A 27,328-nucleotide genomic window follows, 5' to 3' on the forward strand; every position below is an offset into this window, starting at 1 on the left:
CACGGATCAACATTACCACCAGTCCACTAACAGTCTTTAGTGGGACGTCGGGCAAAATACAAAATGACCTGATCGCTGCTATTGCTGATCTTCTTGAGCAAAAGAAAATAGGATGGACTTTGTGTACAAATAATCTGGATTTTTGGTGAGTAAAATGTTGCTCTTTTCTTTAATAATATGCTGTTTTACCTGGTTATTTTTCATGCGTTTTATGTGTGTCGTGGCTGTACCTGCAGTAGAAGTAGAAGCCATAAAATAGATATTGAGGGTTGGATTGATTCAGACGGAGCATTACTGAAGGCCTAGGTGTGAAATGCACGGCCCGCCACTGGGTTTTAGGAATGCCACTGGCAGCGACACTTGGACCCAGAGGGTGACATGTGGCCCCTGTTTCAGAAAAGTCCCAGAAATGCCACTAGCTCAGAATACCCATGTAAGGTCATGCTCCATTGTTTGACTTCTCTTCAAAGGAAAGAACCGTAAAAAAAAACAGGAAATCCACTCCTCTCGGGGGAAACGCTATCATAGCGACTCTACACTCTGTCACTGTTTCCTCCAACTGCAGTTTGTAATAAAGACGAAAATGCGCAATAGTTTTGTTGCATGTTCACAATGTGTGAAGTTTATTGTGTCACTCATGTGACATGCAGCGACCCCCCCAACTCACCCACTAGCCTAGTGTCCACTCCAGTCTCCCCATTGCTTGTCTTCTTATCTCGGCAACAGAAAATATGCAATGTTGTTTTAGCTTAGTAAGGTCTGTGCTGAGTGCTAAATGTAACTCATAGCATTAGCATAGCATTCACGTCAACGTTAGCATTAAGCTATTGCTAACGGTGGGCGTCCTCCTCAACTCTCGGACAACTTTTTTACATACAGGTCATGCCGTTCAGGTGGGTATAACTAATTGAAAATAATGTAGCCTAATGTTTTACTGCTGAGTGTGTATTATCACGTGACAGATTTGTAGATCCTACAATATGTGCTCGTCTGTCATTGTTCATTGTAAATCTTATCTTCCTTATTTTTGGAGTGAAACTTTTGAATTTTACATACGAAAATATTGAGTTAACGTCGACTAAAACTAGATGAAATTAGTATGAGTTTTTGTCAATAAAAACTAGACGAAGACAAACACATTTTGAAATGACTAAATTATGACTAAGACTAATCAGTATTATCGTCCAAAAGACGAAAACTAAGACTAAAATTAAAATGGCTGCCAAAAACAACACTGCTCAGGTGACTTGAAGTTCTGCTCTGAGACCCCCAATTTGGCCAAATTTCAAAATGAGCCGGACAAAAGTATTGGAACCCTCAGCCTAATACTTGGTAGCACAACCTTTAGGCAAAATAACTGTGAACAACCGCTTTCGGTATCCATCAATGAGATTCTCACAATGCTCTGCTGGAATTTTCGATTTTTGGAGCCAACTGCTCCATGTCTCTGAGATTTGAAGGGTGCCTTCTCCAAACTGCCATTTTCAGATCTCTTCACGGGTGTTCTATGGGATTCAGGTTAGAGGTTAGATTTTGTGCCCGAACCCGAACCCGACCCGACATGGTCGGGTCGGGCCCACAATTTAAGCATTCACGTTCGGGTCAGGTCGGGTCGGGCCGCCATGCCGGACTAATAAATTATTTAAAAAAAAAAAAAAAAAAAAATGTAAAAAATGGAGAGCATGCTCTCTGTATTGCGCTTTTGCTTGTGCGTGTGCACGAACGCCGTGGCGCCGGCCGCTTTTCCTTCTTGTCCTCCCACTCTACCGTTTGCGCACGGCCGAGGCACCCCCCTCTCCTGTTCCCTCTCCTTGTCAGAGAAGCGCGTCCACGTGAGAACAATATCCCACACACTCAGAAATATGTTTAACAAACTTTCCCAGCGTTATTTCGTTGTGTGAATGCTTTGATAATTCTAAAAAAAAATATGTAGATTATTTAAACATTAAGAAAATTTGCGTTTTTTTCTGCCAACTCGAAGAAATGAAAATAAATTGCTGCTGCTGCGTTTTTTCAGCGTCACTCAAAAAAAAAAAAAAAAAAAATCGGTTTTTCGGGCTCGGGCCTGCAAATCTAGTTAAGTGATCGAGCTCAGGCCGGGTCGGGCCTCAATACCAGCGGGCCGTGTCGGGTCGGGCTGGATTTTTTAGGCCCGAACTAGACTCTAATTCAGGTCTGGAGTCATTGCTGGCCACTTTAGAAGTCTCCAGTGCTTTCTCTCAAACCATTTTCAAGTGCTTTTTGAAGTGTGGTTTCGGGAACGCCACTGGCAGCAACACTTGGACCCAGAGGGTGACATGTGGCCCGTTTCAGAAAAGTCCCAGAAATGCCACTAGCTCAGAATACCCATGTAAGGTCATGCTCCATTGTTTGACTTCTCTTCAAAGGAAAGAACTGTAAAAAAAACAGGAAATCCACTCCTCTCGGGGGAAACGCTATCATAGCGACTCTACACTCTGTCACTGTTTCCTCCAACTGCAGTTTGTAATAAAGAAATCTCATCATTGTACCCAGATTTTCAATGTCTTGGTTTCGCTGGATAATACCGAGGGCAACATTGTAAATCATGTCTCAAAATATAATAAATTCAGACGGTAAAAATATACTCGACGCCCCTGAGCTTTACTTCATATGCACGCATGTGTACGCAAACATGCGCACAGCGGTGTGGGTGTGTCCTAACAATGCAGGGTCATTCGAGGACGCAGCGTTTTTTTTCTTTTTTGCAAAGAACGCACACGGTGAAGAGACAACGACAAGGACGAGACGAGAAACTCGCGTAAGTAACTTCTTCTGTCAGTCGGTCACTTCCTGGGTTGGTTGTTAAGCTATTATTTCATGCGATCTTAGTTTAGTTCGATTGGTCAGATGTTGGTCAGCTTTTGCTAGTCGATCAATTGTACCATTGGTAAGGTAGTTGATTCAGTATCTCACCAGATACCAAGTCATATAAACATGCTAGTTTCGTTATGAGTCGTAATGGACTGCGATAGTAAAACAATAGACTTTAGGGTCAAGGTCTTCAGGGTCTGCTATTGCTTTAATTCATGTAAATAAAACAATTTTACGGATTCATATAGATATAATTACACTAAAATACACTTAAAATAGAAATTGTGTGTAATTTTTAAAACATACTTTTTTTTAAATTGACTTTTTACATTTACTTTTTGACGCTTCAAAATGTATGCTCAAAGTTAGTTCAGGCCTACATTCTCTGAGCGTATACTTTAGAAGGGTACAATGTAATATCAAGTTTGAGGGTTATATGCCAGTCTAATGATGAAGTTAATTACATTTGTACTTCAGGGCATTATTTTGGAAACTTTTCAGTAATCTACAGTTCTCAGAATAGTCAAAGTAGAAATGTAAGGATAAAATATACTAAAATAATATCAGTAAGCATATGATTACAGCTGCAGAACTACAGTAAAAATATAACGCTTACATATTTTAAAGCCGCCAACAATTCATTTTTAATATACACATAACAAACTACACTTTAGTTTTGCTAGTTAAGCACATATTAGTACATACAGTATAGACAAGTTTCCTGGGTGAAATATGGGCGGCGCTATCTTGGAAAATTACTGCTTCAAACTTCCGGTTTAGAAAAAACCTCATGAGTTGCGCTTTCAGTTAGCAGTGTGTTGACGAAGGTAAAACTGCAAAATCAAGCCAGAGGAAACCACGGAATCTCAAAAAAAAAAAAAACAGATTCAGGGTGACGTAGATAAGATTGTATGATTTTTCTTATCTTTTGGTTTATTGTTCATGGACAAAATTATGACAACCTGTCAGCCTCTATTGACGTGAGGTATAGATTGATACGCCGGCCACTTGAGTGACCAAAATCAGGTGAAATTACAAATTACATTAAATTTGCCAAATGCAGAAGGGCTGACACGGACTTTGTTGCTACAAGGAAATACTAGAAGGTATGTACATAGTATAAACAAAAATACTATTTCATTATTTTTCTCTTGCAGATATTGATCGCAATAAAACATCTGGACTAGGGCTGCAGCTATCGAATATTTTAGTAATCGAGTAATCGACTGAAAATTCTATCGATTAATCGAGTAATCGGATAAAACAAATATATTTTTAGGTGAAGAGCAATTATAAATATACATGAGAAAACAAGACATTTCATCTAATCTTGAACCATTTTCAGTCAATCAATGTCTTTATTTTCGATGTATATTGTAGCTAGAATAAAAAAAAAAAAAGACTAATTCACTGCTTTCACTCAAAAAACTTTTAGATCTTATTTAAAAAAAAAAAAAAAAATATATATATATATATATATATTACCTAAAAATGCCGTTACGCTTGATAACACACATCACTTAAAAGTTAGGATTTTTTCCCACGTGTTTCAATTAAATTTCTCTTTGTGTCAAGCCATTTTTAAGTTCTAGTTAAGTTTTAAGTTAGTCTAAACTGTAAGTCCTGATAGGATTTTGAGTTTTTGCAGTGTTCAAAATAAATTTATGATACAGGCTGTACTGGGGCACATTAGGGACCAGTGCTACTTGGTGTTTTATCCAGCAATGACTACAGAGCTAAAATTGATAGTTAGCGTGATTAAGTTTTTATTTTACACCCTCATCACTCCACAATGCTATGTTATGTTAAAGCCTGTATGTAAGACACGTTAGCCACGCAACGACAGTGGTCATAATTAATTGAAACCTAGTCCTCCGCAGGGCTAACTTTACGTGAGCTAGTAGTGACAGTAACGTTAATCTTATTTATTAGCGCTTAGCGCTGTACTGCTTTAAGATGGCGGCTGTTTAATAACGCTGCCCAGACGCGGCCGAGTCTGTCATTGCGCATCTAGTTCAACATACATGTGATCTTTAGGAGACGCATCAGACGCTAGCTGTTACCAACGTAGCATCGTGCGGGCTAGTATTTGGCAACGTCGGCGTCGTTTGTGGCGGCTGTCAGCTGCAGTAAGTTTTTTTTTTTCCCTTCTTCCTCTCTGCACGTGACAGCGCGTTGTCCCGCATTAAAAGTAGTCTGAGCAAAACGTGATGCTTAGAGCTGTCAAAATAAACGATTACTCGAGGTGAATAAAATTACTCGGATCAGTTTTGAAACTCGAGTTACTCGAGTTGCTCGAGTACTCGTTTCAGCTCTAATCTGGACAACATGATTCCATTTCTTGTTTTCTTTAAAACAATTCGTGCATGTGCAGAACAGGTCAATAAATCATAATTTATTAAATGATCGGAAAAATAGCATACAAGAATGTGATATCAGACAGCCTCGCCAAACTTTGACCCGACATTACGGACTCCAAACAGGCTTCCTCCCGCTGTCCTTGGTAATTCCAGCTCCAATAGCGTATCTAAAGTTAAAAAGCTCGTCGTTGGATCTCGGGATCGAGCAGAGGGTCCGCCGCGAGGCGAGCCTCCAACCCCAGCCTCTCGACCGCCCACGGGTAGAACAACGAAGTCTCGATATATGTCCATCAATGCATAGTAAGTGTTGCGGTGAGGCACATCAACTTATCTTCCAGTGTTTAACAGTGTTTTTCACCTGTAAACAAACAAACAAAAAACCTGTATCAACTGCATTGATGCGGTGACATAATTGTTCCATCTACACGTACTGGTTAGCAACAGGCTAGAAGCAGATACAGTAGTCGTAGTAAATAATAAGCAAGATCAGAATTACAATCATCATCGTAATAACAATATCAAAGGTTTTAGCTTTAGCATTTTTTGAGCACCGGACACATGAAAATGCAGGGATAGGAAGAACATACCTTCTATAATACAGCGGCAACATGGCTACAAAAACAACCGGTCTTTGTGGTAACATGAGCTTGGTTCCACATCTGCCTTTACAAACATGTTGTCCTCCTCTGTCGTGATAATGGCATATGGATGCGGTATTTCCAAATTGTCCTTTTTAAGGGATTTTGATGAGTAATGTTACTCCAGCGCCACTATTGTTTTGGATGGAGAAGTTCCAAAACGATAGTTGCTCACAGACGTGCGGAAGTAAAGCGGAAGTACCTCGGAAACTTGTCTATAACATAAGTGAATCCTTAGGAGCTTGCCCAATAAAGGCTGAGGCAAGCCACCAATTTTATGTTAAAAATTAGGTAAGATAATTTTGCTATCGGGCCTCTTGCAATAGAAGATATAGAATGATTAAATCATTTTGTCTTCATTCGTTTCATATATTTCCAAAGTCAGAAAACGATCAATTCACAATGAGAAAAAAAAGAAAACAATCAAAAATAACGTGTAACCCAGGCGATAATTCGAAAAGTAGTGGAGTAAAAAGTACATATATGTGATATAAAATGTGTTGAAGTAAAAGTAAAAAATACCACTTCATATTTGTACTCAAGTATACATACATGAAAACGTAGTTATGTAACGTAATGAAAGCTACTTTTTCTTTGTTACATTCGACCACTGCTAATAGGAATAAAGAAGATTGACCTGACATTTGTGTTTTGCGTCACGTCACTCAGACGGTTTATAAGTTACAATAGGTCAATAAAAGTTGTTGTCTGCAGATACCTGATCGACGGTCACCTCCCTCCGTGTATATAAGTCTTAAAGATGGCTCTAGACAGCAGACGGAAGGAGCTGCTGTTGAAAACGCTGATGGAGCTGGGGAAGGACGAATTTGAGTGCTTCAAGTTCTACACGGACCTGCCTAAAAGGCTGCGTGAAAACACCTGCCGTGTGTACATTGCTGACCAGCTGGTGATGAAGCACGGCGATAACACTCTGCATGAGACCGTCAAGATTCTGGAGAAGATCGGGAACAACAATTTGGCCCAGGACCTGCGCAGCGACATGCTGAAAATAAAAGGTTAGTCCCCGATTTAGCTTCCCATGTTAGAAAGCAGGTGGCTTGAAAACTGTGGAAGGTAACCATGAAACGACCCGTAGCAAAATTTTTGTTCATCAACTATTTCACAATCTCAACTCTTGAGACATAACTGTTGCTTCTCATTTTGTGATCAATTGTTGCTGCTCCGTTGCTTCTAAGAGGCCCTTAAGAACAATAGATAAACTTTGTTTCTCTTTTTCATTTTAGACGTATCTGAGAATGGTGAGCTCTTTTTCATCAATAGCTCTTCCTCATCTCATTTATTTCTTTGGAATACATCCCCGGAGCAATCGATGAGGTCATTCTGAGCCACACATGAGAAACATGAGAAATGATTAAGAATTTAAAATAAATCCCCAGTTATTAAAAAAAGTCATTGATCAGTGTAACAGTAAAGTGATTTATTTATTTTTTTCAGCACACAAAAGCAGTTTATATGACTACAAAACAGTTCACTTAAAATTAGAGCTGTCTAATTTTTGCGTTAACGGGCGTTAATTAATTTTTTAAATTAATCACGTTAAAATATTTGACGCAATTTACGCAGATGCCCCGCTCAGACAGATTTAAATGACAGTACCGTGAAACGCTCACTTGTGTTTTATGGAGTTTTGCCGCCCTCTGCCGGCGCTTGGGTGCGACTGATTTTATAGGTTTCAGCTCCCATGAGCATTGTGTAAGTAATTATTGACATCAACAATGGCGGGCTACTAGTTTATTTTTTGATTGAAAATTTTACAAATTTTATTAAAACGAAAACATTAAGGGGGTTTTAATATAAAATTTCTATAACTTGTACTAACATTTATTTTTTAAGAACTACAAGTCTTTCTATCCATGGATCGCTTTAACAGAATGTTAATAATGTTAATGCCATCTTGTTGATTTATTGTTGTAATAAACAAATACAGTACTTATGTACAGCATGTTGAACGTATATAACTGTCTTATCTTTCCATTCCAACAATAATTTACAGAAAAATATGGCATATTTTATAGATGGTTTGAATTGCGATTAATTACGATTAATTAATTTTTAAGCTGTAATTAACTCGATTCAAATTTTTAATCGTTTGACAGCCCTACTTAAAATAAAAATAAAGGACATGTGGGACATCAGCAAATTGAATCGCTCCTCCAACTAATCATTGGTGTGGCGTTTCCACAATGAAAGGAGTCTCCGCATCTCAAAGAACGGGAGAGAGTCCTCTCATTTTAACCTTTTAAACTCCGAGCAATTTTTGTTAAATTAGGGCTTGATTTTTCTATCAGTATTAATTAACTACCCCCCAAAATCGGTGCCTTGTTGCACATATTTTTAATCCTAAATCATCAAATGTCATGAATTTTCCCCCCAAATTTCTTACATTTTTGAAGTGTCATCAACAACTTACACTACCGTTCAAAAGTTTGGGGTCGCTTTGACCCCAAACCTTTGAACTGGATTGTACATAATGGAAAATCCCATATGATACACGATGGTAGTGTATTGTAACGGTAGTGTAAATCGAAGAATTTCACATGCCTGAATATGGAAAATCACACACATTGCTTGATGCCTGATAAACTATAAATCATAGTAAGGTTTTGACAACTGATCATAAGAATTGAACATCTTGGATTTGACACATCGTATATCGAGGTTGAGCAAATGAGCACGGGGTCATTTACATTCCAAAAATGGCCCTTTTTGACATTAGTTTGTAAACAATCGACATTATTGTCACAAAACTTGAAAACTGACACTTTCTGACACATTTGAATGAAATGAAACGTCATCTTTTACATCTGGAAGGAATCTTTTCATGCCTCTGGCTCTATCTCTCTCCCTCTCAGCCCTTGGAGCTCTGGCAGAGGGTCAAACGGAAAAGAGAAAAAAAATATATTGCATTATTTACGAATAGCCATTTTCAAACTATTTTTAAATTCACACACGAGTATCACATAATTGTCAAATATAATACTGTAACGTCATAATTTATCAATGAATTTTTAAGTGTGGAATGGAATTGCTTTGTCTTTAACGGGTCACTGCTGCTTTCTTGCAGGCGCCGACTTCTCCGTCAACGATGACGATCAGATTGCCAGATTGAAGAGGGAGCTCCAAGACAACCTGCGGCGTTTATACAGCTTTGCTTCCGAGGGCACCACCGAGCGCTGGCAGCAGCAGCCTCTGGCGGAAGTCTACACGGAGCTGGACGTCACCTCCGGGGCAGACATCAGCCCAGACGGGCGGCACGAGGTCCTTCAAGTGGAGACGTGTGCCGCCGAGGCCAAGGTGTCTATCCTGCCGTGCGACATCTTCAAAAACCATGACGGGAAGCCTCGCCCGATACGCACGCTGCTCACCTTTGGCTTCGCGGGAATTGGGAAAACCTTCCTGATTCAAAAGTTTGTGTCGGACTGGGCCAATGGTAGTACTAACCAGGATGTGGACTTCATATTTCCTTTCACCTTCAGCGAGTTAAACATGGAGAAAGGGGAGAGCTTTACGTTGGCTAAGCTGATCCAAACTTTTGTCTGTGGAGACAGGCACATGAGCGAGACACTGAACAATATATTTGTCAACCTGCAAACTTCTGGGAAGCGGGACTTTGAAAGCAACCGAATCAAGATCTTGTTTATCCTCGACGGACTGGATGAGTGCAACTTCAAAATTGACTTGAAGAAAGTGAGGAAAGTGGACATGGACGTGAGGGAAAGCTACCCGCTGGAGGTACTGCTGGCATATCTCATCAAAGGGAACTTGCTTCCCTGCGCCCGGGTTTGGATTACAACGCGGCCCGGGGCAGCCCACGATATCCCTTCCGACCTCATAGACAGCCGAACAGAGGTTAGAGGATTCAGCGATTCCCGGAAGTTGGAGTACTTCAGGAAAAGGTTCCCAAATGAGGAGCGCGTCATTGAGCACATTCGGAAATCTCGCACCATCTTCATCATGTGCCACATTCCCATCTTCTGCTGGCTCACCGCCATAGTTCTTAAGGGTACTTTGGACAAAGGGAAGAAGGGAGAGCTTCCCACAACGCTGACTTACATGTACTCAGCGCTTATAGGTCACCTCCTAGAAAACTCCAAGGAGACAAATACAACGGAGTACGTTTGTGGCGTGAAAGCGCTAGCAAAGCTGGCCTTTGACCACACCATCAATCAGCGTCAGATCTTCGATGAAAAGGACCTAGAGGACAGCGGTTTTGATTACAGCCAAGCCGCTAAATACTCCGGTTTGTTCACCGAGGTGTTAAGGGAGGTCCATCCGCTCAGAAGCAACAAAAAAAAGATGTTTCAGTTTATCCACCTGACCATCCAGGAGTATCTGGCCGCACTATACGTGATGATGAGCCTCTTCCACGACAACAAGAACGTACTGAATGATTCAGAATGGAAAAAAATAAACCAGAAGGCAATCACTGAGGTCCAGCAGTCGGCTCTGGAGAAAGCCTCAGAGAGTGAAGGAAACCTGGACATGTTCCTCCGCTTCCTCCTTGGCCTTTCCTTACCGTGCAACCAGGAACTAGTGGGGGAACTGCTGAAGGCTCCTCAGGACTGCGAGCAAAGCAAGTCAAAGACAGTCGATTTGATCACGGAAAGGATCGAACAGAACACTCCAGAGAAGAATGTCAACTTATTCTACTGCCTAAACGAGCTGAAGGACGACTCCTTGCTGAAGCGGATCCAGAAGGAACTAGATTCAGGACGACATCTGTCCTGGTATCAAATGTCAAATGACATGTGGTCGGCCCTGGCCTTTTTCTTACTTACAGACGACGAAACCATGAAGTCCTTTCATCTTTCCCGCTACTCTCCAGGGCCTTCGGGGCTCGAGAAGCTGCTGTTGGTTATCAAGGCTTCTCAAAAATCAGAGTATGTGCTCGACAGTGAAGTAAAGTGGAGTGCGAAAATTCCAAAAGCACAATGATAAATCCAAGAACAAGTGCACAAAACACAAACAAAACAATTAAAATTTACTAAACAATCAACAAAAAAGATATATATATTTTTTTAAAGAATTTCTTAAAAGAAAACGCGACAACAAATCTGAAAACAAAACAAAATTAAGAAACAGTAAATGGTTGGCACTAATGGCGAAGTTGACTGTTTGGACAAGAGGAACGAAAACTGTATACCGCGTCTATAACTACTTTTGAAGTGATGATGATTTCAAACTATTACTCGAGATGAACAATTTTCATTGCTGCCCAACCTTAATTTCAATAGTCCAACTAAGTCATTGAAATACGTAAAGACGTTAAGAAACTTTCTCTATGCGACCAAACAAAAAGCTGGGTCAGTGTAACAGGTTCACCTTAAGTTTATCCTGAAACTGGGGGAAATCCAAAATCTTGAAAAATCTCAAATAAATCCAAAGTTAAATCCAATTAATAATCTTGGAATTAAAAAAAAAAAAAAGACTACGATTCAAAACAAAGACTGTGTCACGTGCAGCTTAAGAGATGTTGGTGACATTATCAGGAGAAAATAAAATGCATAATAACTTTAGGTTTTGTAATTTGCTCTTTATTTTGTTGTTGTCTTGTTTTGTATCTTGAAATAAAATATATTATTATTGTTCAAAGCACCATACTAAAGTCAGCAGAAGATAGGTTTGGCTCACTCTCACGTGTTCCTTCTTCCTGTGTTCTCCAGTCTAAGTTTATGTAACCTAGACAAAGGCAGCTGTCATCTGCTGGCTTCCGTTCTCAGTTCTCCATCCAACCTGAGGCATCTGAATCTGGGCTTGAACCATCTGTCGGACGAGGGGGTGGAGATCCTCTCGAAAGGACTGGCCAGCCAACACTGCAACTTAGAAGTCCTCAAGTAAGGAGCTTTGCAACTCAGAAATATACCTCCAGTTCGTAATCTTCTGTGGCCAAAGATAAAGGCCAAAATATACCGGACGCGTCTCTGGTCCGGTTCTGGAAAGATATAGCGCCGGAGCCTATCCGTTTCCATTCTGTCCTATTGTTCAAAGTATAGCGGCTGCGTCAGTGTCCCAGACTGACTGCGGACCATCGTAGTTTAGGCTATTTTCTATTTTTGCCGGAGACGCATCCTTCAAAATGGGCGGAGCAAGGCCTGGAATCAAAAGCCCACTTGCTTATTCACGGTTAAAACACATGCGAACATGGACAAAGAACGCTTCATCATGGAGGTGGAAAGTCACAATGTGATTTATGATGCAGCAGGTCATTTTATTAAAAAGGAAGCTGCATGGCGTCTTATTTTGTGTGTTTTTCTGGAAAAAGATATCAAACACACGACATTCCAACAACTTTGTTTTTTATTAACTCAGGGCGATAAAAATTCCCACAAACTGTGGTCTTGGCAGGCTGTCTCTCTCACTCCGGCGTCACATGACCAAAACAACGTCACCGTTGCGTGCACTTCAGGGTGCCTCGAAAAACATTCAATCAGAATATTACACATGGGACACCACAGCAGAAGCTATGAGGATGGACGGCGAGGTATTATGCAAGTTATGTAGTTTAATACAGAAAAGCTCATGGTAAAAGCAAAAAAAAATTCGGAAAAAATGTTCAGTCAAATCAAGTCCACCTCTCTCTCTGCTTCTCTGATTAGTACAGACTGTGTGTTTGTCGTTGCTTTTTATGCCACATTATCGTGCGCAATTACGCGGAACCTCACGACGAGACGGAATTGCCGGACCCCTGCTGTGCGCAGCCAGTACGATTTTTTTACGTACTGTGGATTAGGCAGTCAACGTGGCCGGTATATTTTGGCCCTAAAGCAGACACAGTTTTACTTTGAGTAGAACCTTCTTCATTTTAACCAGGTTCCTTTCCTGACTTCAGGTAATTATCTTATTTTCATTCAGAAAAAAAAATTCTCGTCATGTTTACATAATTTTTCATTCATCGAACATTTAGTTTAATGCTTTTTAAGGCCTGAATTTTCACAGAATTCATTTCATACTTTTGATGCATTTCAATAACCCGCATCAACCCTGCATTCGTCAAGAAAAGGCAGACACGATGTTACTTTCAGCAGAACTTTCATCACGCAAAGCATGTCCTCTTCTTGACTTCAGGCAATTATATCATTGTGTTGCAGCCTGTCCGACTGTGGGATCACCAGTAAAGGATGTGTTTCATTGGCCAAGGCTCTCAAGTTAAACCCCTCCCATCTTCAAGAGCTGGACCTGAGCTGGAACAAACTGTCGTATGAAGGGGTTGAGATCCTCTCGGAAGGACTGGACAGCCCACTCTACATCTTAAAAGTCCTCAGGTATCGAGCTCCTCCAGTTTGTAATCTTTCGTAGATCCAATCGACTAATCAAAAGAATCACTACTGCTCTGAGCAGCAAGTCTAATAAATTATGTGGAAAAAAAACATTTTAACCCTCAAGTTTACATACTTTTCAATGCCTCGAGCGTTTAGTTTGAATGCTTTTTAGGGCTGAATTTGGACAATTTCCCTTTCATGACAAATCCAAAAACAAGTGCACAAAACACATACAAAACAACTAAAAATGACTTAACAATCAAAAATCACAAAACAGATGATTAAAAAAACAAAAAAAAACTCAAGCAAATCACACAAAAAAATCAAATTAAAAAACAATTGATTATAAGAAAACGCGACAACAAATCCGAAAACAAAACAAAATTAACTCATTCACTACTAAAGACGTGTTCATATATTTTTGGAACACTTAAGTTCGCTACCAAAAATGTGTAGAAACAAGAATTGATGATCTTCAACTGCTCATAACTGAAGAATGGAAAAGAGTAGAAAAACCTCTTTTTATGATGAAAAATTTGGATGTACTTTTGTGTAGCCATCAAACAAAATATTCTGTGGCGCATGGCATATCAGCCGAAATCATTGCAAATGAACAAAAGGCGGTGGCTTCTGAAAAATGGCTGGGAGTGAATGAGTTAAGAAACCAAAAATGGTTGGCACTGGTGGCGAAGTAGTGGCTGTTTGGATGAGACGATAGTTAACTTTATGACGGTGTATATTGCTACTTTTGAAGTGATGATGACTGTGTGATTCATTGCATAGATTTCATGCTATTACTTGAGATGAACAATTTTCATTGCTGCCCAACCCTCATTTCAATGCTCTAAGTCAATGACATAAGTCAGGGGTGTCCAAACATTTTGCAAAGGGGGCCAGATTTGTTGTGTTAAAAATGTGGGGGGCCGACCTTGGCTGATGTCAATTTCTCGCTACGTATCTTCCCTGTAATCTTGTCATGTCAGCGTGTCTTTTTTGGTAATATCGCCTCACATCAAACTCTTTAAAAACAGCGACTGTGTCTTTGCAAATGAGGCAGACACAGTTGTTGCGTATTTTAGTGAAGTAATCGTCCAATTTCTACCTATCCTTGAAGCCATCGCAGTCAACTTTTTTTTTTGATTGTCGCCATTTTAGAAAATTGGGAGTAAAGGGTCACACGGGGTAATGTTGCTTCGAGTGCTTCTGCCATTTAGTGCGTAAATGAGGAGCAGCATTTAGTGTGTAAGCTACTTCATATGCTGGAAGCAGCACTGCTGACCAATTTATTAAGTCTGTGTGCGGGCCAGACGGGATTGATTTTATGACAGAGGCTGGGGGCCGGATGAAATTGGACCACAAGCCGCATTTGGCCCCCGGGCCGGACTTTGGACATGTCTGACATCAGTAAAGACGGTAAGAAATTGTGTCTCTATGCGAGCAAACAAAAAGCTGGGTCAGTGTAACAGGTTTACCTCAAGTTCATCCTGAAACAGTGGGGAAATCAAAATCTTGAAAAATCTTAAATGGGTCAAAGTTTGAGTTAAATCCAATCTATAATCTTGAAGAAAGAAAAAAAAAAGACTACGATTTACACGTTTTGGTCGTACGAGATGACCGTCCTTGATAACATCCAAAACAAAGACAGCGTCACATGCAGCTCAAGAGACGTTGGTGATATTACCAGGAGAAAATAAAATGCATAATAGCTTTGGGTTTTGTAATTTGCACTTTATTTTGTTGTTGTCTTGTTTTGTATCTTGAAATGAAATCTATTATTCAAAGCACCATACTAAAGTCAGCAGAAGATAGGTTTGGCTCACTCTCACGTGTTCCTCTTTCCTGTGTTCACCAGTCTATTTGATTGTGACCTGGACATTGGCAGCTGTCACCTGTTGGCTACTGTTCTCAGTTCTCCATCCAACCTGAGGCATCTGGACCTGTACTCCAATGATCTATCGGACAAGGGGGTGGAGATCCTCTCGAAAGGACTGGCCAGCCAACACTGCAACTTAGAAGTCCTCAAGTAAGGAGCTTTGCAACTCAGAAATCTACCTCCAGTTCGTAATCTTCTGTGCATACGGTTGACTAATCTAACGAATCACTGCTGCTACTAGCCAAAGATAAAGGCCAAAATATACCGGACGCGTCTTTGGTCCAGGTCTGGAAAGCTATAGCTCCGGAGCCAATCCATTTCCATTCTATCCTATTGTTGCGGCCGTGTCAGTGCTCCGGACTGAGATGTGTCCCGGAGCCCGCCGGATGGCTTAAGCAATTTTCTATTTTTGCCTAGGACGCATCGGTCAAAATGGGCTGAGGAAGGCTTGGAATCCACGGCCCAGTTGCTTATTCACGCTTAAAATACCTGCTAACGTGGACAAAGAATGCTTCATCAAGGAGGTGGAAAGTCACAATGTGATTTCAGATCATTTTTATAAGGGCAGAATTAAAAAGGAACCTGCATGGTGTCTTATTTTGTGTTTTTCCGCCAAAGATAACAAATGCACGACGCGCTGACAACTTTGTTTTTTGATTAACTCAGAGCGATAAAATCTTCCGCAACCTGTGGCTCTTGGCAGGCTGTCGCTCACTCTCACGTCACATGACCAAAATGACATTACCAGCCTCCCTTCTGCCTGGCCTACTGGCCGCGGGAGTGGGGGGAGGTCAGGGCTCCAATCTCGCGTCGCCCCGTGGCGGCTGCTCTGCATCCTCCTGCTTCCGCCTTCCCCTCTCTTCTCTGACTGGGTTTCCGCCCTGTGCTCCATCACGGGTCGGTGGCTGGGCGCCGGTGTATCGGATGGATGTTGCCTGCTCCGGCGGGGGACCCTGCCCTGGGCTTGGTGGGCCGCTTGGGGGTCCTGTGAAGTGCCATGCCGGTTGGGGGCTGCGGTCGTGGCTCGTGGGCTGACGGAGGTGGTGGTGGGGTTGGTTGTGCGTCCCCTCTTGGTTGATGGGTGCGCGTGTGGCCCGGGAGGGGACGATGGCTCCTTTGCTGGGCTGCGGTAGGAGGCATGTGCTGCGCTGAACCCCCCCGCCGTCCCATCCTCCCTCCCCGGGCTGACTGGGTGAGGGCGGAGGCCCTGGGTTGGCGCCCGCGTCGCGTCTCCGCTTGTCTGCGTGGCTGTTGCACGCTCGGTAGGGCTCGCGTGCGGCTGGATGTGATAGGGCGCGCTCGGGTGGGGGGTCCCGATGCCAGGAGTGGCGATGGGTCGGTCACCAACGGGCTTACACTCACAAAGGATTAACACGATTACTGGGTTCCAGATCATAGAGCTGATTTGTGTACACTCTGCCACTTTCAACCACTTGGCTTATAGACTCCCCCACCCCCGTCCCCCTCTTTCCCTGGTCAGCTGGCCCCCCACGTGGTGTCAACCGGAAATACATCTCGCTGACAATAGCACCAACATATTAGTAATTAGTGTAGACGTTCAATGTATTTCTTGTTGTTTGTTTGTGGTTCTTTTTGTTCTTCTCTTGTGTTTTTCTTCTGTTCCCCCATAACCCCTTCCTGTTCACTGCTTTGTCATAATATACAAGGCATGTTGAATGATCACAATGGGAGTATGTCATTCTCTCAATGTGAAACATTAAAACTGTTCAGACCAAGCGGGTGCTTAGACTTCTATCCTCCGTGTCAAACAGCTGAACAGTACAGGTTTTAAAAAATAAATAGATAAAAAACACCGTTGCATGCACTTCAGGTTGCCTCGGAAAACATTCGATCAGAATATTACACATGGAACACCACAGCAGAAGCTATGAGGATGGACGGTAAATTATTATGCAAGTTATGTAATTGAAAACAGAAGTAGTGTCACAAACTTATGGTAAACGCAAAAAAAAAAAAAAAATGGGAAAAAATGTTCAAATTCAGTCCACCTCTCTCTTTGCTTCTCTGATGGGTACGGACTTCATGTGTTTGTTGTTGTTTTTAATGCCACATTATCGTGCGCAATTACCCGAGAGCTCACGACGGGACGGAGTTGCCGGACCACGGCCGTGTGCAGCCGGTATGTTTTGCCAATATTTGACATACTGCGTAGCACGCAGTCAACGTGTCCGGTATATTTTGGCCCTAAGGCAGACACAATTGTACTTTGAGTACAACCTTCTTCAATTTAACCAGGTTCCTTTCCTGACTTCAGGTATTTATCTCATTTTCATTCCCCCCAAAATTTTTCCCGACAAGTTTACATAATTTTTTATTGCTCAAACATTTAGTTTAATGCTTTTTAAGGTCAGAATGTTCACAAAATCCATTTAATGACTTTTGATGCTTTTTAATGACCCGCATCCACCCTGTATATAATGTAAATACACCAGATGCATGATCGTTCCGGTTCTGGTCCGGCTCAGTCTTGACTGCGTGGCACGCAGTACGTCAAATGCAGGCAAATCATACCGGCTGTGCACGGTTGCAGTCCCCCAACTCCGTTCCCTCGTGAGCTCTCGCTTGATCGCGTGCGATAATGTGGCATTTAAAACGACAAACACACCGAGTCTGTACTCATCAGAGAAGCAGAGAGACAGCACATTTTTTTCTTTGCATATTGATATTTTAGTTGTGTCTGTCTCTTAATTCCAGATTGACTGCATCATGTTGAGATCAGGGCTCCGTGTGTGGGGGAAGGGGGCCTATTATGCCCTTGGTTGTGTCGGTGGGTTTATAGCTTTGTGCACATTTAAAATTTATGCCACATAACATCTCATAGAGCTGTTATAAACAAATCTTAAATAATAGGTAATATTTATAAAATGGATAGCGAATTATATACTACACGAACTAAAAAACTGCGTACTTGGAATGGCGTACCGCAAGCAACACGTCACTTCCGCTCGTTAATATTCATGACATTAGCTACTGTTGCTAAATTGGGACAAGCCACCGTTTGGAAATGAATGGAAATTGTGTACGAAGGAGATGTTTACAGAGCTAAATCTACCAATTCTCTTCGAAAATGATGTGCCTGGTGCCAAATTCACTGGCAAAGATGTGGAACAACATAAAAATGTTGAGTTAAAGAGATGGCTTGAGTGTCGAAGGCTGAAAAAGACGAAAAAAACGAGCCGACCGACGCATAGCTTTAGCTTTTTTATCGACGCGACTGACAATGACATTCTCTTTTCTTTTTTTTTTTTTTTTTTTTTTTTTTTTTTTTTTTTTTCCAGTATGACAAAGCAGCGAACAGGAAGGGATTATGGGGGGACAGAAGAAAAGAAATACAAGAGAAGAAAGAAAAGAAACATACACAAAGAACAACAAGAAATACACTGAACATCTAAACTAGTTACTAATATGCTGGTGCTATCGTCAGCGAGATGTATTTCCGGTTTACACCATGTGGGGGCCTATTGGCCAGTGAAAGAGGAGACTGGGGGTGGGGGTGTCTATAAGCCTATAAGCTAAGTGATTGAAAGGGGTAGAGTGTACACAAATCAGTTCTGTGATCTAGAACCCAGTAATCGTGTGAATCTCTTATGAATGTGAGCCCGTTGGCGACCAACCGTATGCCGCCGCATCGCCAATCCCGGCACCGGGACCCCCAACCCGGGCATGCCCTACCACATCCAGCAGCACGCAAGCCCCACCGGGCGCGCGACAGCCACGCAGACGGGCGGAGAAGCCGCGCGGGCGCCAACCCAGGGCCACGCCCCCCCCCCCCCCCCCCACCCACCCACCCAGCCAGCCCGCGGAGGGAGCGCGGGAGCAGGGGGCCATGCGCAGCCCATCCCTCCTCCCGCGGCCCAGCAAGTGACTGAAAACTGAAAAGTAGGGCGTGCAATATTATTCGGCCCCTTTACTTTCAGTGCAGCAAACTCACTCCAGAAGTTCAGTGAGGATCTCTGAATGATCCAATGTTGTCCTAAATGATAGAATAAATTCTATAAATAGAATCCACCTGTGTGTAATCAAGTCTCCGTATAAATGCACCTGCTCTGTGATAGTCTCAGGGTTCTGTTTAAAGTGCAGAGAGCATTATGAAAACCAAGGAACACACCAGGCAGGTCCGAGAAACTGTTGTGGAGAAGTTTAAAGCCGGATTTGGATACAAAACGATTTCCCAAGCTTTAAACATCTCAAGGAGCACTGTGCAAGCCATCATATTGAAATGGAAGGAGCATCAGACCACTGCAAATCTACCAAGACCCGGCCGTCCTTCCATACTTTCTTCTCAAACAAGGAGAAAACTCATCAGAGATGCAGCCAAGAGGCCCATGATCACTCTGGATGAACTGCAGAGATCTACAGCTGAGGTGGGAGAGGCTGTCCATAGGACAACAGTCAGTTGTACACTGCACAAATCTGGCCTTTATGGAAGAGTGGCAAGAAGAAAGCCATTTCTCAAAGATATCCATAAAAAGTCTCGTTTAAAGTTTGCCTTAAGCCACCTGGGAGACACACCAAACATGTGGAAGAAGGTGCTCTGGTCAGATGAAACCAAAATTGAGCTTTTTGGCCACAATGCAAAACGATATGTTTGGCGTAAAACACAGCTCATCACCCTGAACACACCATCCCCACTGTCAAACATGGTGGTGGCAGCATCATGGTTTGGGCCTGCTTTTCTTCAGCAGGGACAGGGAAGATGGTTAAAATTTACAGGAAGATGGATGCAGCCAAATACAGGAACATTCTGGAAGAAAACCTGTGGGTATCTGCACAAGACCTGAGAATGGGACGGAGATTTATCTTCCAACAGGACAATGATCCAAAACATAAAGCCAAATCTACAATGGAATGGTTAAAAAATAAACGTATCCAGGTGTTAGAATGGCCAAGTCAAAGTCCAGACCTGAATCCAATCGAGAATCCGTGGAAAGAGCTGAAGACTGCTGTTCACAAACACTCTCCGTCCAACCTCACTGAGCTCGAGCTGTTTTGCAAGGAAGAATGGGCAAGAATGTCAGTCTCTCGATGTGCAAAACTGATAGAAACATACTCCAAGCGACTTGCAGCTGTAATTGGAGCAAAAGGTGGCGCTACAAAGTATTAACGCAATGGGGCCGAATAATATTGCACGCCCCACTTTTCAGTTTTTTATTTGTTAAAAAAGTTTCAATTATCCAATGAATTTTGTTCCACTTCACGATTGTGTCCCACTTGTTGTTGATTCTTGACAAAAAATTAAAAATTTTATATCTTTATGTTTGAAGCCTGAAATGTGGCGAAAGGTTGCAAGGTTCAAGGGGGCCGAATACTTTTGCAAGGCACTGTATTTTATATAACTGTTTTTGTTTCATATGTACTGGTCCTTTTTTTCCCCCCATAATTCAGGGGTACTGTGGTACTGCCCCATCCCCCCCCCCCCATACATCATGGTCACTCAGGTTATGAGGTTGATCCTATTGCTGAAGATGTATGCCAAATTTAACTTCTTTGACTGGAAAACAATGAAAAGAAAGTTGAAGAAAAATATATACTGTATACTTATGTGATAACCTATGTACATCGAGGCTTTGGTCAGACAATATTTTGCTAAATAATACCTTCCCAACAGACACACACACACAAAAATTAACGAATCCCTCATGTGGTTTGGAGACAAATGATTGTAACTATACAGTTAGCCAGTAGGTGGTTCCGTACACACGTGAAGCTCCAAGAAATGAACCCTTTCTCGAACCAACTGGCTCAAGTGGTGCAATGCCTCATGAGGCTTCAACTCACCATCACTACTAAACAGGTTCCTGCCTTGACCTCAGGACATTATCTCATTTGTTGCAGCCTGTCCCGATGTGGGATCACCAGAAAAGGATGTGTTTCATTGGCGGAAGCTCTCAAGTTAAACCCCTCCCATCTTCAAGAGCTGGACCTGAGCAAGAACCAGTTGTCTGACGAGGGGGTCGAGATCCTATCGAAAGGACTGGCCAGCCCACGTTGCATCTTAAAAGTCCTCAAGTAAGAAGCTCCTCCAGTTCGTAATCGGTCGACTCATTGAAAGAATCACTGCTGCTATTGGCAGCAACTCTAATCAATTATGAAAAAAAAAGTTTTTTTTCCTGTCGGATTTGCATAATTTGAATGCTTTTTTTAGTTTGATGCTTTTCAAGGCTCCAATTTTCACAAAATCTTTGAAATAACTTTTAATGCTTTTTAATCACCCGCATCAACCCTGTATTAGTCATGGAAGAGGCACTATGTTATTTTCAGCAGAACCTTCATCACTTTAACCAGGTTCCCTTCTCGACTTCAGCCAATTATCTCATTTGTTGCAGGCTGTCCGACTGCGGGATCACCAGTAAAGGATGTGTTTCATTGGCTGAGGCTCTCAAGTTAACCTCCTCCCATCTTCAAGAGCTGTACCTGAGCAAGAACAAGCTGTCTGACGAGGGGGTCGAGATCCTATCGAAAGGACTGGCCAGCAAACACTGCATCTTAAAAGTCCTCAAGTAAGACGCTCCTCCAGTTCGTAATCTTCCGTGGATCCGGTCAACCATAAAAAAGAATCACTGCTGCTATTAACCCTCATAAATTATGTAAAATAAAAAAAAATTTTAAAAAAGTGTTTTCTTTAGACCGTCAAGTTTGCATAATTTTCAATGCTTCAGACATTAAGTTTCATGCATCTTAAGGCCTGAATTTTCACAAAATCCATTTAATACTTTTAATGACCCACATCAACCCTGCATTAGTCAAGGAAAAGGTTGACACGATGTTACTTTCAGCAAACCTTCACTACTTTCACCAGGTTCCATTGTTCACTTCAGGCAATTATCACATCTGTTACAGGCTGCACAACTGCAGGATTACCAGTAAAGGATGCGTTTCGTTGGCTGAAGTTCTCAAGTTGAACCCCTCCCATCTTCAGGACCTGTACCTTTCCAAGAACAAACTATCGGACGAGGGGGTTGAGATTCTCTCAAAAGGACTGGCCAGCCCACACTGCATCTTAAAAGTTCTGAAGTAATTAATCAATTGTGTTAAAAAAAAAAAATCCTGTCAAGTTTACATAATTTTAAATGCTTTGAAACATCGAGTTTAAAGAGCATACGACATGAGAAAAAAAGTCTTAAATGCATTATTATGTGAATTAGAATCATATTTTGAGACGATTCGACTACATACAACAATTTAGCAAAACGCAGATGACGAGAAATTAGTCTTTTAATCTGCTGGTTAGCCACGCCTTCCATTATAGGGCTTTAGCGTCCCCAACAGGTGGATGATGTCAGCGGGTGACTGGGCTCATCAGTTTTACTATTCAGCCCATTGAGGGGGAATTATTCAGAACGAGGAAAACGCGACGCAGAGAGCCGCAAAATGTCATTGTTTCAGTCTCTCTACTCCAATATTTTTACAGGATATTCTTTTTGTCCAAGTATTTTTTTCCCCCAATTGCTAAATAAATGGCATGGTCATGACAAATAACAGTCTTGTGCTGAATGGAATATGAAATAATACAAATGCATTTATTCAGGACGACATGGCAAAATGACTCCATAATGGTCAAAACTGTTGACTACACCTTTACTCCCGAACGATATTTCATGCCACCTATATCGGACATATGTCATTTCCCTTCCCCGGCTTCGGAGAATGTAAACAAACCAAAAGGCGTGACAGCTAGCCGACATGCTAACCCGGACCGAGTAATGTTTCAAAGTCTTCGAAGCGGAAAATCACACATAACTAGCCCGGATTATTTGACATGACGATTGGGTTGTCGATTGTGTTTGCGGATCGGCAAACCGCCCGGCAGAGAGCAATTTACAGTTCGTTCCCCGGAGGAGGGCGGCTGCAGTTGTTGTGGAGCTAACGTGCCGCTAATGTGCATAAGGGGAGCTTTTTACATGCCTATCAATGATCAAACGTAAGTAGTCCTTTATTTAAAGAAAGTTTGTAGTGTTTACTTTGTAATCGCTGTACTCATATTTGACATAATACTAAACAAGATGTTTACTCACTTCCTCGTAAGTCCAATGCTCCCACTGTAGTTGGGCTTGTTTTGGCCATTAGCCATGGTGAATGGGAACCTTTTGAACCTCCAAAAAAGGCGCATACCCCTCTCCCTTATACAGAATGATTTTTCTGCAGGTGTAATGCGAAAAATAAACGTATTAATCCGCAAAATCAGCTGAATCCTTCGTCCTCATACACAACAGTACGCTGTATAGTGAAGAGGACGCCTTCTACCGTACACGTCACAGCGCCCTCCTCCTCAATGCAAGACCGAAGCCGGAAGTCACTCATTTTCACGGTGCGGGATTCAAAAAACTAAATAAATTTTGCGATCGCTTCCACACACATCCAAGCGGTTCATATTATTCAGGAGCATAAAATACCGCATGTATTATGAAATAAACATGCTTTTTCGTGTCACATGCACTTTAATGCTTTTTAAGGCACAAAATCCATTTAATGATTTTAATGCTTTTTAAACCCGCATCAACCCTGTATTAGACACAGAAAAGACGGACACGATGTTGCTTTCAGCAGAACCTTCGTCACTTTAAGCAGGTTCTCTTCTTGACTTCATGCAATTATATAATTTGTTGCAGGCTGTCAGAGTGCGAGATCACGAAGAAAGGATGTGCTTCATTGGCCGAGGCTCTCAAGTTAAACCCCTCCCATCTTCAAGAGTTATTTCTCATCAACTATCAAATAGAGGAAGAAGACGAGAGGGTCTTATTGAAGATCAAGAAGGATCCCAGCTATAGCCTGAGGACTGTCAAGTAAGATCTAAGAACTCACCAAAATGTAAATTCATGTTCAATACCGATTCTTTGTGTCTTTCTTCAGATTTAACACATGGGAATAAGAACGTTTTGTCCTTTGCATCAAGAAGGGCAAGTCATTCCAATTATCCATTTGTCCTGGGAGGGTCTGTCCAAAAGGATTGGACTTTGAGCACCATCAATGGCAGCCAATGAGTTCAATAAGTACCCTTTAAAGGGTTAACTTATATTTTTCACAAATTGAAAAGAAAATGTCATATGTACACTTGAAATAGTTTTGCTCATTTTGACATCAATGTTTTAAATTTGATCATTTTCACTTTATGTAAAATGTTGTTTTGTATGACAACATTAAAACTAGGCTTGCCACCCGTCCCTTGAAATACGGAGTCGTTCCATAATTGGGAATCAAAAGTTGTGTTCCATACTGAACTAATACGGAATGCTGTTTATTCCGTATTTCTCAGTTGTCCCATTGGGCAACCCCGCGGATCCGGAGGGGCGGGTGGCAGTGCCCTAGCTCATCCACGTCAGTCACACACACACACCCGCGCTCACAAGTGAACACTGAACCAACAATAATGAACAAAATAAAGTGCAGGAAATATTAAAGAGAGCAAAATATGTTATCTGCCTGTTGTCTGCACTGCGCTCCACTTCCGGGTTTGTTGCCTAGTTACCTCGCTCGCTCTGGTCAGTGTACCGACCCGCGCGTTTTAAAAACAAATATGTCTAAACAGCTGACACTCACGACAGCCCACATCGTCCTCAAAAGAGGAAACATCTCCAAAAAGAATAGACTGGAGTGGGAAGGGGGTAACCCGTGGCTCGATAGTCACTGATGATGATTATAAACAGGGGTGCACATAATTATTTTGCCCAGGTTCTCAGAGGAGGACCTGGAGATGTGACTTGGTCCTCATTGAGCTTGAGAGCCGACCCGCCTGATGCGATAAAATTATGACAAGCTTTACTTAGAGCCAATTACCTTTAATTAATTATATAAACAATTAACCCTTGATTAACATCAACTGGCACAACAAAATTGCCATTACTTTGAAGTGAAATGTAAAGTAATAAACATAAAAGCACTAATTCAAAATAAAGGGCATTCATATGCGGCTCTCGCATTAACTCCAAGCCTTTGTAAAAGTGGGATGTCCTCCTCATAAGAGCTCATTGAACGTGCATGTTTAGCTTTGTGAAATGCGAGCAAAAACACGTTTGTCAGCGCATGGCGCTGTTCTACAATAACTTTATTCCGCCACTTGTCCATAGGGCGAGTGGGGTCCTGTCTGACATCGATAGTTTGATTAATTGCCACATGCTCTGTTTTTTTCGTGCTTTTCAAAGTTTGGATGGCTAAAATTCTTTGACCCTACATAAAATGCGCTGCTCTTATTAGCGACATTGGGATTCTCACGGCAAATGTTGCACCACATTTCCGTGCGAGCATCATTTGCTTCTAGCCATGGTACCTCCTGCAGCCACTTTTCAGCAAAAGTCCTTTTTTTCGGTAGCTCCGGTGATGTCTCTGTCGTCTGTCTGTCTTTTGACGGGGGTGGGGAACACGGAAATAATTACTCAGTGGGGCCCGTCTCTTTGACATTTTGAGAAGTGATTTTCTCGTGTCCGCCACAAATACAGTGGTCAGCTAGGCCTGTCGCAATAACAAATATTAGTGTGCGATCATTATTCTCATAAATTATTGCGATATTATTGCGCCCCCCCCCCAATTTTTTTTTTTTCAACCAATTTACAATAACACAGTGAGAATACAGTATACATTCATAGATAAATTCAAAAATACTTTTTAAGAAATCACAACTAAAAACAATAAACCATGCCACTTAAGTAAAAAAAGACAACAATATTGATACCGCACAGCACCACAGAATAAATAAAATGTTTTAAAAAAAAAAAAAAAAAAAATGCACTTAATAACTTAAGCATTTAGGCAAATGAAAACTTTTCCCCGTCATAACTTCTGCAATGGTGTTCCATAGGGATGCAACGATACAGTTAAGTCACGGTTCGGTACGATTTTTGATACGGGGTCACGATTTTCGATCCGATTCAATACATTTAATGCTCTGTAAAAAAAGAAATAACAATTACATTTTTTGTTTCGTTTTTTTTTTTTGCTAGCGAGCAAAAATTAAATTGCCATCATATAAACATGTATTTTAGTGCATAATATTTACTGTATGTGCTTACTTCTTACTGATCTGAAAAATGTTTGTACAAAAGAGCTGAGAACAATCTTTACAGTTGGTAAAGTGAGGCAAGGCACACTGTTGATTGCTACAGCTTTCTTAACAGCTAAGTTTACTTCATGAGCAAGACATCCTATTTGTTGTCCGAATCCATCTGTGTCACGTACTGAAATAACAATATTTGCAACATTATCTGTAGTCACTGGTATGGAATGATTTGGCCTTCTTAACTTCCATTCAGTCATGACAGTTTAGAATTCATCGATGTAGTATATTGACTACGTAACCCATAATCACTCTGTGCTCACGTAGCCAATGGCATGGGACGTAGCACATCTAGTGTGCCATTTCATGATATCTAGTGTGCGCGCGCATTAAAAAAGTTAACAAGCGCCGCTGAAGTCACGTCTGCTCATTACTACACAACACCAGCATATGACACAGCGCTCTTAATTTCATTCAGCTGTTTATTGTCAAAGCGAGGTTGTTCGTAGCAGCCTAGTCGGTAACAATGTTTTGGCGGACTTCGTTGTAAATATCCGGCGTTGTGCCAAAAAACAGCCACCTGCGTGAAATGTCACTCCTGACGGGAGCGCCCACACGTCAACGACACCGGCGCGCTGTAGATGGTCCACAGTCACTCCGGAGCACTGATGCGGCCGGTATACGTTGAACAATAGGATATAATGGGAACGATTGGCTCCGGCGCTAGTTTTTGCCGGACTTGGAACGAAGATGCATTTTGCGCAGTTGGTAACGAGGAATCCGAACTTTTAACAGCACGTCTGCCGCACGCGCGCACACACGTGCACGCGAGGTGATAAGTCGCAGCGGAAAAATTACCGCCTTCATTTTTATATATCACGCGATAAATGGAATTATTGCATATTGCGACAGGCTTATGGTCAGCCATTGGTACGCAAAAGCGTATGGAAGCCGTTGAGGGCCAGCGCGTTTGTCTATGTCCGGTACGCATGCGCGCATGCGGACCACTTATGTGCACCCCTGATTATAAAGCAAACTGCAAGGCATGAAGGAAAGCTTTTTCAATGTCTCACGGAGGTGCGACAGACCTCCACAAACTGAATATAAGATCCCCGAGGAGCCACTTTTGTCACAATTCCTTGTACCTGTAACATCCCCTGAGCTTGATTTGGTATGTTGTTATGCTCTTGTATATTGATGACATACTGTATAGCCTACCGTAATCTCCCGAATATAACGCATTTTTTAAAAATCAAAATTTATTTGCATGGTTTAGCACAATAATACCTAATCCCAACAACAGTGATATGATGATCAACTTTCAAGTTGTGAATAAT

General features: G+C 41.8%; 1 protein-coding gene across 3 annotated transcripts; it reads left to right on the forward strand.

Moving 5' to 3' along the window:
- LOC130926685 (NACHT, LRR and PYD domains-containing protein 12-like) lies at positions 1-27,328 on the forward strand. Of its 3 annotated transcripts, XM_057851773.1 has the most exons (12): positions 2,468-2,779; positions 5,316-5,492; positions 6,545-6,846; positions 8,916-10,731; positions 11,515-11,685; positions 12,940-13,113; positions 14,963-15,133; positions 20,840-21,013; positions 21,331-21,504; positions 21,845-22,018; positions 23,614-23,787; positions 23,855-27,328. In XM_057851773.1, exons 3-12 carry the CDS (start codon positions 6,591-6,593, stop codon positions 23,871-23,873), a joined length of 3,303 nt encoding a protein of 1,100 aa, XP_057707756.1. In that variant the 5' UTR covers positions 2,468-2,779; positions 5,316-5,492; positions 6,545-6,590; the 3' UTR covers positions 23,874-27,328. The 3 variants fall into 3 exon arrangements, with proteins under 3 accessions (XP_057707738.1, XP_057707756.1, XP_057707746.1); XM_057851755.1 differs by lacking the exons at positions 2,468-2,779; positions 5,316-5,492 and adding an exon at positions 1-145; XM_057851763.1 differs by lacking the exon at positions 5,316-5,492.

Source organism: Corythoichthys intestinalis, chromosome 1 (assembly GCF_030265065.1).
Source record: "Corythoichthys intestinalis isolate RoL2023-P3 chromosome 1, ASM3026506v1, whole genome shotgun sequence".
NCBI classification, from domain to species: domain Eukaryota; kingdom Metazoa; phylum Chordata; class Actinopteri; order Syngnathiformes; family Syngnathidae; genus Corythoichthys; species Corythoichthys intestinalis.